General features: G+C 43.6%; 1 protein-coding gene across 2 annotated transcripts in view; it reads right to left on the bottom strand.

The window, feature by feature from the left end:
* STK32B (serine/threonine kinase 32B) overlaps window positions 1-14,314 on the bottom strand; it is a gene marked incomplete at its 3' end in the record, with an annotated part of 352,809 nt that overhangs the window by 36,829 nt on the left and 301,666 nt on the right. The window contains exon 6 of one of the 2 annotated variants that reach the window (XM_081233695.1): window positions 12,977-13,066. The exons of the other annotated variant lie outside the window; for it this stretch is intronic. Within the exon in view, the coding sequence (XP_081089821.1) occupies window positions 12,977-13,066 (90 nt within the window). The remainder of the gene's footprint in view (window positions 1-12,976; window positions 13,067-14,314) is intronic. 2 annotated transcript variants of the gene reach the window in all.

Genomic DNA, 14,314 nt, shown 5'->3' with positions numbered 1-14,314 from the left:
AGGGCACAAAGATTCCTTCATAATTACCCCCACCCATGCTCAAAGCACCCTAAGCCCCAGATGAAGAAACAGACGCACAGAGAGGTAATGGGGCAAGTTCAGGGCCGTGGAGACAGCAAGTGGAAGAGCGTGGACTGGAAGGCTGCTTTTACCACTTTCAAGGGGCGCTCAATACAGCTGTTCTATTATTATCATGAGCAGTGGTTTTCTTTACAACACCAAGAGCTGCATTATTATTATTAATTTTTTTTTGCGGTACGCGGGCCTCTCACTGTCGCGGCCTCTCCCGTTGCGGAGCACAGGCTCTGGACGCACAGGCTCAGCGGCCATGGCTCATGGGCCCAGCCACTCTGCGGCATGTGGGATCTTCCTGGACTGGGGCATGAACCCGTGTCCCCTGAATCGGCAGGCGGGCTCTCAACCACTGCGCCACCAGGGAAGCCCAAGAACTGCATTATTAATGTGGCCATTTGTTGAGCATCTACCATGTGCTAGAAGTTCTTCAAGTTTCTTTACATATATTATTTACTCCTCAGGAAAGCTAACATTTATGGAACACTTTCTACTGTTTCACATGCATTATCTCACTTTATCCTCAGAAGGAACTTGAGAGGCGAGTACTATCATGAGCTTCCTCTGAGGAAGCCAGGCTTGGAGAGGTCACACAGCTACCGTGGCTCTGAGCCTCCTTTGAACCCAGGACTCCCCCATTCTCTGGGGTCATCCAGAATGACGACCAGACCTTGCCCTGTCTCCTTCAAACTCCAGACATTACACCATCATTATGTATATGCTGAAAATGAAGTATCATAAAACAGATATACATATACACACACAATATATACTTTATACGTTTTATACACCAAAATCTCTCCATGGTCAATGCATTAAATCTGTGAATTCAATTGGAACGAAAATCAAGAGTATTTACGAAGGTCCGGGTATTCTAAAAGGTTTCAACATAGTCCAAAAGAAAAAAAAAAACAAAAACATGTGGTTCGCCATTAACATGCACATTAATAAAAGTGGCTGTTGAATCACATTCCCCAGCAACACCTGTTTCCTTCCCTGCTGCATCCCCAGGATCTTTCACCGTGTGCATGCATGTTGCACGCTCCATGGCTAGTTGTGAGCCCACGAGTGAATACACTGGGGGGAAATCGGGCTGCACGGAAGCTGCTTCCCCAGCATGGCCCAATGGCGTGGATAGATCAGCCCCACTTCCCACTAACCTTTTCTACCAGTAGCTGAGCAATTCTGTCAGTGCAGGTTTTAAATGGAAAGTGAGTCTGGATTCCAAGGGACATCAGAGAATTGGTCTTCCAGAAAAGCAAGAACATGGGGTGTCGTCTGAAAGAGATCACCCCTGAGGCAGTGTAAATATGCATGTGGTGGGCTTTGCCCCCTATCCTCACCACACAGAGTTTACTTCCTCATTAGACTAAAAATATGGAGAAAAACCACAGAAGCCACCTAAGTTATAATTATTGGTCTGCTGCTTTAGCTCTATGAATATTCCTGAAGGTTTTGATTGCTGCAGTGGAGTGTGACAATGCTATTCAATGTCTAGCTTACAAGCTGACTGGCTTCTGGGATCGGTTTCTACAGGTAATTGCATCCTTCTGGACTGGGAACATAGAATTACCGCATTTCAGCCTAGAGGGGACCTTCAAGGTAATTTCCTTCCTCCCCTACATTTTGTAGGTGAGGAAGCCAAAGCCTATTGGAGAAGTTCCATGGCTTCCAGCCCAGCTGGGACCAGAGCCCAGTTCTCCTGTCCACTGAGCCTTTCTGTGGCTCACACATCCCGGCTGGCAGGATGTGCCAGATCTGGACACCTCCACCTAGAAGCCCCACAGGCATGGCATATTCAATCTGTCCAAGCCAAACTCTCCCTCTCCAACTGCCCCTTCTCCTGGGTTCTCAGTCTCTGTCGATGGGCTGCTCAGTTGTGCAAGTCAGAAACGTGGGAGTCTCATGGGCCCTGCCCCTCCTCCCCTATGTTTTGGATCATATGATTAATTCTCAAGACTCATCATTTTTCCCTTCCAGAATCTTCCTCTCTTCTCTGGTCCTTTTTCACTTCTGCTTGGAATCAAGACAGCTCCAGACCCCAGCCTGGGGCCCTTTAATCCCACTACACTTACTCCTCAAACACCTTTCTAAGTCAGTAGAATCAGTGGAATGGAGAGATGGAAGGTGTGAGTATAGTGATTATTCAACCTGAACCTGAACCCCAGCTCCCAGGCTTACTGCCACAGTGGCCTCAGACAAAATGCCTAACCTCTTATTTGTACCTTGGTTTTCCTCATCTGTAAAAAGCAATAACGTGTCTGTTACATCAAGTTATTGAGAAGAGAAAATGAAATTCTCTATGTATTTATTGAGCACAAAGTAAGTGCTCAATAAATGCGATCTAACATTGTTGTCATTGTATTATCATTCACATGTTCAAATCACTTAAGTAAAATCTTTCCAAACTTTTCTATTTACTGTAGAATAATGGTCAAACTCCTTAGCATGAAAAACTCCTAAAAATAGGTTCCAACCTCCTCATATTTTGGCCTCTATCTTTATTATACCCATTGTGCCAACTTTAAAGAATAGGACACACTTTATGTTTAATCTTCTATGACTTGCCTGGTAGTCTTTACCCTATGTTTTATACTCATGAACTCCTACTCATACTTCAAAACCCAGACCAAATTTTACACCTTCTGTGGAGTGTTCTTCAAGTCCCTTACTGTTTCTCAGTTCCCTTCTTTTCCCCTCTCTTGGCCAAGTACATCAGTGTTCTGGATTCTCACCAAACCCTTGTCGGTTCCTCCCTTGCAGCACTGATCATGCCGTACTGTAATTAAGGATATACATGTCCACCGTTCTCACTGGACTGTGAGCTCTCTGAATAGGGGTATGACTAAGTCAGGGTCAAAATGTCAGGAATTAGCACAAAGCTATATGTGAGTCATTTAGAACAAGGACTGACACAGATTAAGTTCCAAATAGATGTGAGCTAGTTATTATGATATCAATTCATTATTGAATGGGAAATGAAATGCACACATAAATGAAAGACCAACTCACAAAGGTACATGTTGTACATGTTCCCCAAATGATTCAAGAGCTCCACCATCATTCTGTGATTAGAGTGTGTGGAAAAGCTGTAGAAAGCAGAGATGAGCAGGGTGCCTGGCCTCTGTCTGGATCCCTTGGGGGCAATTCATGTTTCTTTGGCTTTTTATCTTGGCAAATGAACTCAGATATTAATTTGAGAGGAAATGAATCTGCTGCATCCGTCTGATAATTTCTTTCTATCTGGTGCTGCTAGTAGCATTGATAGTAACAGAAGAGTGGTTTCATTAAGGTATGTAAGACGCTGCTCAGGTGTGGACCAGTGGGACCTCACCTGTCTGCATGAGAAAAGGAACAGCAGGGAAAGTTTAATTGGCTGAGAAGCTCTGATGAGGTACAGAAATTAATGATGCACCAGTACCAGAAGACTACTTCGTGTTAAATGTGTCAGATTAAATTAGTAAATTAGAAAAAAAAAAAAAGACCCTTGGAAAGTTTTCAGAGAGAATGATGGAAAATGCTAACTGAAAGCACAGGGTTAGAATCACGTGCATTTTACACAGTTAATATGTGAAATGGGGGATAAACATCTAAACAGCATGTTAGGCTGATGGAAAAGTTCATTTAGATAGTGCTACTCTCCTTTTTTTTTTTTTTTTTTTTTTGCGGTACGCGGGCCTCTCACTGCTGTGGCTTCTCCCGTTGCGGAGCACAGGCTCCGGCCGCGCAGGCTCAGCGGCCATGGCTCACGGGCCTAGCCGCTCCGCGGCATGTGGGATCTTCCCGGACCGGGGCACGAACCCGTGTCCCCTGCATCGGCACGGCGGACTCTCAACCACTGCGCCACCAGGGAAGCCCAGTGCTACTCTCTTAAAGGATTCCAAGATCCCTGTTTATCTAAGGTCCATAATGTTCATTAAAATTTCCCACTGTCAAAAGCTCTGGTGGGTACACAAGTACCACATGATCTTGCCCCGCCATGTCTCCAGGCTCACTCTCCTTGCCTACTTTGTTCAGGCCAATCTAGCTTCCTTATGGTTCTTCCGATGTGACAAGCTCCTTTTTGCCTCAGGGTCTAGGCAAAAAGCTGCTATCTCCTGCAGTGCTTTTCTACCTGCTGTGCTAAACAACACTTGCTCATCCTTTAGAACTTAGCTGAAAAGTCACTTCCTCAGCAAAGTTATGCTGACCCCTCCAATCTAATCATCTATCCCATCAGCATCTCTCTTTTTCCACCATAATCCTTATAAAGACCTCAAACAGTTCTACTCTGTTTAAAATATAGGAGTTGGAGAGAGTGTCACTCCCAGCCTAACAGTGAGAAAAAGCTAGATCACCTGTGAAACCATAACTTGGGCTTCCCTGGTGGCGCAGTGGTAGAGTCCGCCTGCCGATGCTGGGGATGTGGGTTCGTGCCCCGGTCCGGGAGGGTCCCACATGCCGTGGAGCGGCTGGGCCCGTGAGCCATGGCCGCTGAGCCTGCGCGTCCGGAGCCTGTGCTCCGCAACGGGAGAGGCCACAGCAGTGAGAGGCCCGCGTACCGCAAAAAAAAAAAAGAAATCCCCACATAACTTTTCTTGAACTCACTAGTCTGAAATTTAAGGAAAGACGGGTGCCTTCAAGAAGGTTTGGGTTGTGAATACTGGCTTACCTTGGGAGGAGCATGGGAAGAAAATAGGGCTGCCATAGAAGAGAGTAAGGAGACAAATTAAGATGCTTAATTTAACTGAATTGCTGAAGGTCGTATAAGAAGTTAAGTGAGAGAATAGAACTATTGTTTGTCCAGATACAAGAGGAATTTGCACTACTCACAGACTCCTCTCTACATACCCTCACTGGGTACTCATGACAAAGACTGGGCACAAAGCCGTTTCCTTCTATGAAAAGGCAAAGGATAGAAAAGCCAAAATAATTTTGAAAAGAAGAAAAAAGTTGAAGGACTCTCACTACCTGATCCGAGTATTATTATGAAGTGAAAGGAAAAGTATGAGATTAGTCAGAGAATAAACAAATAGATCAATGGAACAGAATAGAATCCAGAAACAGACCCATACATTTATGGCCAACTGAGTTTTGATGAAGTTGCAAAGCCAGTGCAATAGAGAAAGAATCGTCTTTTCAACAAATGCTGGATGGAACAATTGGACAGCCCTTGTAAATCAATGAAAATTCACAACATATTCAAAAGTGAACTCAAAATGGACTACAGTTCTAAATGTAAAACCCAAAAGTATAAAACTTCTACAAGAAAACAAGCAGAAAATCTTTGTGACCTCATGTGAGGGAGGAAAAGATGTTTAGAATGACACCCTGTACATGATCAATAAATGAAAAATAAAAAATTGGACTTCATTTGAATTTAAAACATCTGCTTTTAAAAAGATGCTATTAAGGTAACAGAAAGACAAGCCACTGACTGGTGAAAATATTTGCAAATATATCTGGTAAAAGACTTATAACCAGAATATATAAAGAATTATCAGAACTTAATAATAAAAAACAGATGACCCAATAAATTAATGGGCAATGATTTGAACAGATACTTCACAGAGAAGGTATGTGGATGGCAAATAAGCAAATGAAACTATATTCAACAGTCTGTCAGTTTCTTAAAAAGTTAAATGTACATTTACATATGACCCAACAATCCCACTTCTATGTAATTATTCTAGAGAAGTAGAAACTTAAGTTTATATACAAACCTGTATGCAAATAGCTTATTTATAATTTTGTAAAACTGGAAACAACTCAAATGCCGTACAACTGGTGAATGGATAAACCAAACGTGTATATTCATCCAAAGGATTTCTACTCAGAAATCAAAAGGAAAGCTATGGATCCACACAACATGGCAAAACCTCAAATGCCTTATTCTAAGTTAAAAAGCCAGATTCAAAAGTTTGTAGAAATATGACTCTGTTTTTGTGACTTTCTGGAATAGTCAAAACTATAGAGATAGAAAACTGATCACTGGTTGCCAGGAACTGGGATGAGGGAATCTTGGAGGTGATGGAACTGTTTCTCTGTCTTCATTATGGTGGATTAATTTACTCGATTACACTAAAAGAGTGCATTTTACTGCATGAAAGTTGTTTCTCAAAAATAAGCATCTCGAACTATATATTCATCAGTTCAATGATTTGCAAAGTGATTGTCTCCCTCACAAACAACCAAACTGATGAGGGCAGGAATATTGCCTATTTGTTCACAGATGTGTTTTCAGCCCGTAGAAAACTGCCTGGCAGGTGGAAGGTGCTCAATAAATCTCTGCTGGATGGATGAATAGATGAATGGATGGATGAATGATGGATGGATGGATGGATGGATGGATGGATGGATGGATGGATGGATTGGCAGGTTCTCAGGAAAGATATTGGGCCCTGGAGCCTCACTGGCCTGGGTCTGAATGCTGGCTCTGTCACTTACTCTGGCACAGGGGTAGCAAACTTTACTTCCTTTAGCCTCCATCATTTCTACAAGGAAAGTACAAGCATGGCCATGGTGCCTCCACAGCCACCTGTGTTTGCTCACTGGGGAAAGGAACTCACATATGGTGAGTACCGACAGGGCACCGGCCCAATGATCTCCCAGGGCACCCCCCCACACACACACACAGCTGACCCAGCTCCTATCATGAATTAGGATTTGGTTGGGGTCTCTTTCCCCAATTAGACTGCAAACTCCATAAGGCAAGGGAATGTCAGATTTGGCTCTGGGTTCCCAGGGCTTAACATATACTAAATAGTCTGAATAATGATAACAGCAACAATATAATATCAGTTACCAGTCTGATGCATCTACACTTGACTTTATGTTATGTACTTTCCATAGTTACATCATGAAATCCTCACAAACAATCTACTAAGGCAGATTGCATCACCATTAATCCCATTTCTCAGATGAGGACACTGTCGGGTCCCGTGGTTTGACCTTCACCATGCTGGGCAGTTTAAGTGTATTATGCTGGCTAATGGGATTTGCCTAAGTTCACCCAGCCTCTAAGTGGAAGACACCCAAATCACCCCACGCTGAAGCCCACACTTCATCGAGACCCATTTCTGGCAAGCCCGATTGCCCATTTTCTTCTCCAAGGCCACCCATGAGGCCAATCCCGTGAGTCTCCGGCATTGGCCTTGCCACTGGTTCCGTGGCCCTTATCATGGCATTCAAGACCCTGGTACTTTGGCCTGTTTCGTCTCTCCCTCTCACCTCCTCTTGTTCTACAAACTATAAAAAAATGGGAGTGCTAGGGTCTCCCAGCCCACCATGCTGCATCACTCCTCTATGCCTTTGCACGGACTGAAATGACCTTTCCTTATCCTCGCCTGGCAGGTGAGCTCTGAGCACACCCTGAGATTTTAACTCCTCAGATGGTCCCATTCTGGGGAATCCATCTTGACAGGGACCTGCTTAAATCCAGGCCTGCACAGCTCTCTGCCCCACAGATGTTGAGCCCCTTTGGCCCCGGAGAGCATGACTCACCCCTGTGCCCCAGTGCCTAACTCTGAGCCTCACACCTCTGAAACACTGTATTTGCTGAAAGAACACTCAGCTCTTCATTTCACCTCAGATGAATAAACTCTGAAGCCCCGGGAGGCTGCTGGAACATTTCTGACTTCTAATCTGGCACGTTTCAGAGAGTATTTTTTTCTCTGTTGGTGAAGTCCATCTGCTCTTTTAATGAATGAGAATTCAGTACTATGCAAATATTTCTTCTGGGGGAGCTTCCCTGGTGGCGCAGTGGTTGCGAGTCCGCCTGCCGATGCAGGGGACACGGGTTCGTGCCCCGGTCCGGGAGGATCCCACATGCTGTGGAGCGGCTGGGCCCGTGGGCCATGGCCGCTGGGCCTGCGCGTCCGGAGCCTGTGCTCCGCAACGGGAGAGGCCACAACAGTGAGAGGCCACCGTACCACAAAAAAAAAAAAAAAAAAAAAACACAAAAAAGCCCACAAATATTTCTTCTGGGATCATCCTTCGTGAGCAACCTTTGGGAGCTTACTCATCAGCCCGTTCCCTGAATCCATGTTTGGAACATTCTGGGAACTTGTTATTGGGCCTTTGAACTGAACAGCTCAAGTGAATGAAATCAACAAACCTGCCACTTGATAGCAGGAATTTATAGCCCTGGGAACTGCAGGATGTGACCTGAATGAGAGAGTTTCCCTCTCACCCCCATCTTCCCCACTAACCTCCCACTGCTTGGCACTGTCAACCCCTACAGTCTCTGAAAATATTTCCATTTGGTAAATCAGCTGTGCTCTCTAAATCCCATAAAAATCTCTCCTGTGCATTCGTTCACTAATTCAGGACTGAAGCTCCTTTAATTAGAAGGACACCAGAAGCCCTGAATCCTAGGTACAGCTGGGACAATACAGTTTTTTCTTGTCTGAGAAATGTGGCTTTCTGATACAAGAACTCAGTGTCAAAAAGGCAGCTTGGTACAGTGGCAAAAGCATGGACTTCAGAAGCAACATAAGTGCCCATCGACAGATGAATGGATAAAGAAGATGAAGTACATACACATGATGGAATACTATTCAGCCATAAAAACAAATGAAATAATGCCATTTGCAGCAACATGGATGGACCTAGAGATTATCATACTAAGTGAAGTAAGCCAGACAGAGAAAGACAAATATCACATGATATCACTTATACATGAAATCTAAAAAAATGATACAAATGAAGTTATTCACAAAACAGAAGTAGACTCACAGACATAGAAACCAAACTATGGTTACCAAAGGGGAGGGGGGGAAGGGATAAGTTAGGAGTTTGGGATTAAAATATACACACTACTACATATAAAACAGATAACCAACAAGGACCTATTATATAGTACAGTGAACTCTCCTCAATATCTTGTAATAACCTATAATGGAAGAGAATGTAAAAAAAGAATATATATATTTATACATATATATACATACACATATATATAAAATGAATCACTTTGCTGTACACCTGAAACTAACCCAATGACTGTAAATCAACTCTATTTCAATAAAAATTTTTTTAAAAAGCATGGACTTCGGACCCAAATAGACATGGCTTCAAATTCTGGCTCCATCACTTGCCAGCTGTGTGACTCTGGGCAGGTTAGCTAACCTCTATGGGCCTCAGGTTACTCATATATAAAATGAAAGAGATGTAGAATCCTCATGTGGATCTTCTGGGGATTAAATGTAATGACAGACATCTGGCAGGGTCAAAACACATGTTGGTTTTCTTCTCCTTTTTGACAGTGGGGCCTCTGGGTCAACCCTGGTCTGCTTCCCCAGAGGCTGAGAGCCAGGACAGAGCTGCGTCAGAGATGAGTGGGAAACCAGAGCATGAGGCTGAGGTAGCCCAGGAAAGTCTGCTATGAACAGTGGCAAAGTAGGGGCAGAAAGGTCAGGGTTGGGAGAACATTGTCTTCAATTTCTCCAGTGGTCCAGAATCTACTTTCCTAGAGATCAATTTGCTTTTTGGAAATAGCCTCAAGACAGTGGGAACTAATTTATAGGATTATAGAGGTGGCTCCAATTGGGAGATTCTTCTCTTATGTCACCTCTCTCCTCCATCCTCCCTCTGGAGATGACGACTCCTCTGGCCTCTACCTGCCCCTTCTGGCAAAATGCTCCTGGGCTTAGAATTGGTGTTCTTCTTTCCTGTGTACTCCCTGGGGGATCCTGTCACTGCCGTGGCTTTGCTGCATCTCCGTGCCAGTAACTCCCGATGCACAGATGGAGTCCACATCACTCTCCAGTTGCTTGGAGTACATCTGAATGTCTTGAAGTTCCTACAGACCTCACTTTCAAATTCATCCTTCCCACCATCCCACACACCTGCTCCTCCTGCGGTGTTCCCTGCACAGTGGTCATCACTGTAATCCCCTCTACTGCTTGATTCAGAGGCCTGGAGGCAGCCTTATCCCCTCCTTCACTGCCATCCTCCATCTCCATGTCTGATCTCTGTTGAATCTTAAAGCAGGGACCTCCTTGGATAGAACTGCCCCAGTTCTGGATCCTTCTGGAATGGGATTTCAGAAAGATCGTCAACAGTGAAAGCCTTATTAAGGTCTGTATTCAGCATCCCAAGGGGATTCTCTGAAATGGACAGACCCACTCATTGTATACCCTCTGGTGTTCACACTGACCTGGGTCTGCTCTCACCACCAAGGTCAAATTGCGTAGGTCCCCCGACCTCTCTCAGCCCATTTCCTCAACTGTAAAATGGGAATAAATGATTGCACCTACTTCATGTTTGTGAGGATTAAATAAGGTTATGGATGGAATGCCTGGCACATACATAGTAAATACTAAAAAGTATTGGTTTTACCGTTATTTATTGCCAAACTTCATTTATGTAATCTATTTAGTAAGTTAAAGATGAAGGACACAAGGAGTCCATTCCTTGTGGGAGACGATGACATAGATTTTGAATCTCCACAATCCACCTACAAACAATGGCAGAGAAGATAAATAGCTAAACCAAAAACCATGGGCAATATTTACTACAAAGCTAGGTTGTCCCCCCAGACCCCAAATAATAAGCAGGTGGGAACAAAACAGCAACAGTGACAAGCCCTCCATGGCAGTGATTTCTGTACAGAAGGAAACAAAGAAAAAAATAACACAGCCTATGATGGACCCGAGGACAGGGAACTTCAAAATAGTGAGCAGACATTGACTGGGAGGCACAGCTGACCAGTCTGAGAATAGCAGCTGAAACTGGGAGGGGACTTGTCCAGACCCATCTCAGGTGAGTGAAAAGGGCCCTTGGTAAGTTTTGCAGGAGCTGGAGAGTCTGGGACACAAAATCGCTTTAATCAATCCAGCCAGAGCTCCCATCTAGGAAAGATCCCAGGGAGAAACTGTTGGGAGTGAAATCAAAACCGAGCAGGAAGGGGGCCCCTCAGACCAAAAAAGAGGAGGTCCAGATAGAAGTGGGCAAGTGGAAGTGGGCAAGGAAATCCCAGGTAGCAAGCTGCCTTGGGATGTGACATGTCACTTAAACAACAGAAGAGGCAAGTCTGTTAGAAAAGCTACCCTGAGCCACACCATCTTATAAAGGTTCAGGAAAACTAATATTATGTGAAAATGAGCAACAGAAAAGCATCAAAGTCAAATTCCATGTCAAGTTATAAGAGAAAGGAGAATAAAGAGCAGAACAACACTGTACAAGGAAAGCACCTCAGAAAAGACAGTGTGGTGGATTGTTTGATAAATGGTTCCCCAATGAATCAGGCTGTCTGGTATCCATGACCAGTACAGTCCTCTCCCATGTGGTCCCTGGTCTTCGTCATGTGACTTGCTTTGTCCAGTTGGACATCAGGAAATGTGAAGCAAGCAGAGCCTTGATAGGCACATGGGAGTTGGGTTCTCCTTCTTGAAACCGCTGCCACCATGTGAGCAAGCTCTCTCTAGTCCCCTTGCTATGAAAGACCACGTAAAGAGAGGGGCCCATTTATCTCAGCTGTCCTGGCTGACCCAGCAGCTGAATGAGTGAGCACAACAAAAACCAGCAGAAGAACCACTCAATCAAGTGGCAGATAAAAAGGAACGAAACTGAGTTATTTGTAGTGAGGTGGATGGACCTAGAGACTGTCATACAGAGCGAAGTAAGTCAGAAAGAGAAGAACAAATACCGTTTGCTAACACATATATATGGAATCTAAAACAAAAAAAGAAAAAAAAAATGGTCAGAAGAACCTAGGGGTAAGACGGGAATAAAGACACAGACCTACTAGAGAATGGACTTGAGGATACAGGGAGGGGGAAGGGTAATCTGGGACAAAGTGAGAGAGTGGCATGGACATATATACACTACCAAACGTAAAATAGATAGCTAGTGAGAGGCAGCCGCAAAGCACAGGGAGATCAGCTCAGTGCTTTGTGACCACCTAGAGGGGTGGGATAGGGAGGGTGGGAGGGAGGGAGATGCAAGAGGGAAGAGATATGGAGACATATGTATATGTGTGACTGATTCACTCCGTTGTAAAGCAGAGGCTGACACACCATTGTAAAGCAATTATACTCCAATAAAGATGTTAAAAAAAAATCAAGTGGCAGAATTGTGATAATACAATTGTTATTGTTCTAAGCCACTAGGTTTTGACATGGTTTGTTATATAGCAATTGACAACTAATATAGACATTAAGAATTAATAACTATATAGACATTTAAAAATTATGCAAGATATGAAGGAACCCATAAATTACAATTTAAATACTCAGAAATCTGGCAGAAGAACTCAGGAAAAAAATTAGAAACAAAGGGAAATTATTTCAGAAATAAATACTTCACTAAAAAGTACACGAAGCAAATAAATGCAACAGAGAATGCTTTAAAATAAAGAGAAAGAAAAAAATGATAAAAAATTTAAACATAGGGTGAAAGAGATAAGGAGGATTTGAAAATGGCAAATATTGAAGACTGCCAAAGAAGACCCAATATTCAGATAATAGGCATCCTTAACAAAGAAAAAGTAAAGGTAAAGAATGTGTACTAAAAAAAATGACATTTCCATGAAAAGTCCTAAAGAAAAACCAACCTGAAACCACATTGCAAGAGCACTGTGTACCTAAGAATATAGATCCAAAATGACCAACACCAAAATTGTATTCTGGCAACACTACTGGACTTTAAGGAAAAAGAAGAAGGGTTTGTTGTTTACTTGTTTGTTTGTTTTTCCCTAAGCTGGAGCCAACCTTTCTGGCTGAGTAGGAGTTCTCTAGAAAACACAGGAGGAGATGGTCTTCCTGGCAGGGGAGACAGCTTAGGTAAGGGCCAAAGGTGTGAGAGAGCACGGCACATACTGAGCATGGTCTGGGGTCTGGTGAGGGGATGGGAGGTGGGTGAGGGAGGGGTGAGATGAAGCAGGAGAGGAATGCTGAGGCCTGAGGGGATCTGGAATACTCACCCATGTAGGGCTTGGTCCCGGCCATGGAGGAAGCCTTTTCTGTGCCTTTCACAACCGTCGCTATATTGAAGTCTGTGATGTGAACATGTCCTGGAGATAGAGAATCAGAAACCACAGTTAGCAAGAGCTGCAGGCAGCTGGGTTATTTCCTTGTCTGATTTAAAGCTGTGGTCTGCAAAGCGGTGGGTGGGGCAGGAGGAAAATATTAGAACTTTTATTTACATTAGTATTTTAACTGATACTTTAGAAGTGCCTATTTTGGGCAGCATCATTTACAGTAGCCAAGCTATGGAAACAACCTAAGTGTCCATCAGCAGTCAAATGAATCAAGGTGTGGTATGTGTATACAATGGAATTTATTCAGCCCTGAGAAAGAAGGACATCCTGCCATTTGGGACAACAAGGATGGATCTTGAGGGCATTAGGTTAAGTGAGAAGTCAGAGAGAGAAGGACAAATACTGCATGGTCTCACTTGTATGTGGAATCTAAAAAAAAAAGTTGAACTCATAGAAACAGAGAGTAGAAAAGTGGTTGCTAGGGGTTGGGGGAGGGGGAAATAGGGAAAGGCTGGTAAAAGGATACAAACCTTCAGCTCTAAGATGAATAAGGTTTGAGGATAATGCAAAACATGGTGACTATAGTTGATAACACTGTATTGTATAATTAAGATTTGCTAAGATAGTAGAACTCAAATATGCTCACCCTCCAAAAAATAGATACATATACATATATAAATGTGTGAGGTGAAAAAAATCTATTTTATATGCAGGTTTTATAATGTGAATTTTGGTGGTACATGCATATTATTTATAAATAAACAAATATGTTGAAGACATAATGAAATTTTTATGGATTAAAGTTTAGCAGCACTGGTCCAGAGAGTGAAAGCTCCTGATAAATAAATGAGACAGGAGAGTCCAGACTCCCTCTCTCAGGAAAGCAGTGGGTTGGGAGAGGGTGCATGGAGAGAGGATTCTCATGCCCTGAAGACACCCTTGTTCTGCTGTCTGTCTGCTCTGGTCAGCGGGGGCCTTAGTACTGTACCTGATGAATTGAGTAGGGAGGGGGCTTGGGGGTTGAGACCACCTTCCATCCAGCCTAAAGTAACGACAGCAGATGGGACGTGGGTGTTGAAGAACCCTGAGAGGGAAGGAAGAGGGACAGAAAAGGTAGGAGACAAGGAGATGTGGGGATAAAGGGGAAAAGAAAGAAAGTGACAGAAAGAGGGTGAGAGGTGAGAAGGAGGAAAATCCAAAATAGTGAGTACTGGCTCTCTGGGGAATTTGGAACATAAAATAAAACCAGCTCTGTCCATCAGTGGATGAATGGATAGAGAA

This window comes from Mesoplodon bidens (genome assembly GCF_964165515.1).
Source record: "Mesoplodon bidens genome assembly, chromosome: 1".
Lineage (NCBI taxonomy): Eukaryota > Metazoa > Chordata > Mammalia > Artiodactyla > Ziphiidae > Mesoplodon > Mesoplodon bidens.
The sequence above is the reverse complement of the archived record's forward strand: the minus strand, read 5'-3'. Positions and strand labels throughout refer to the sequence as shown.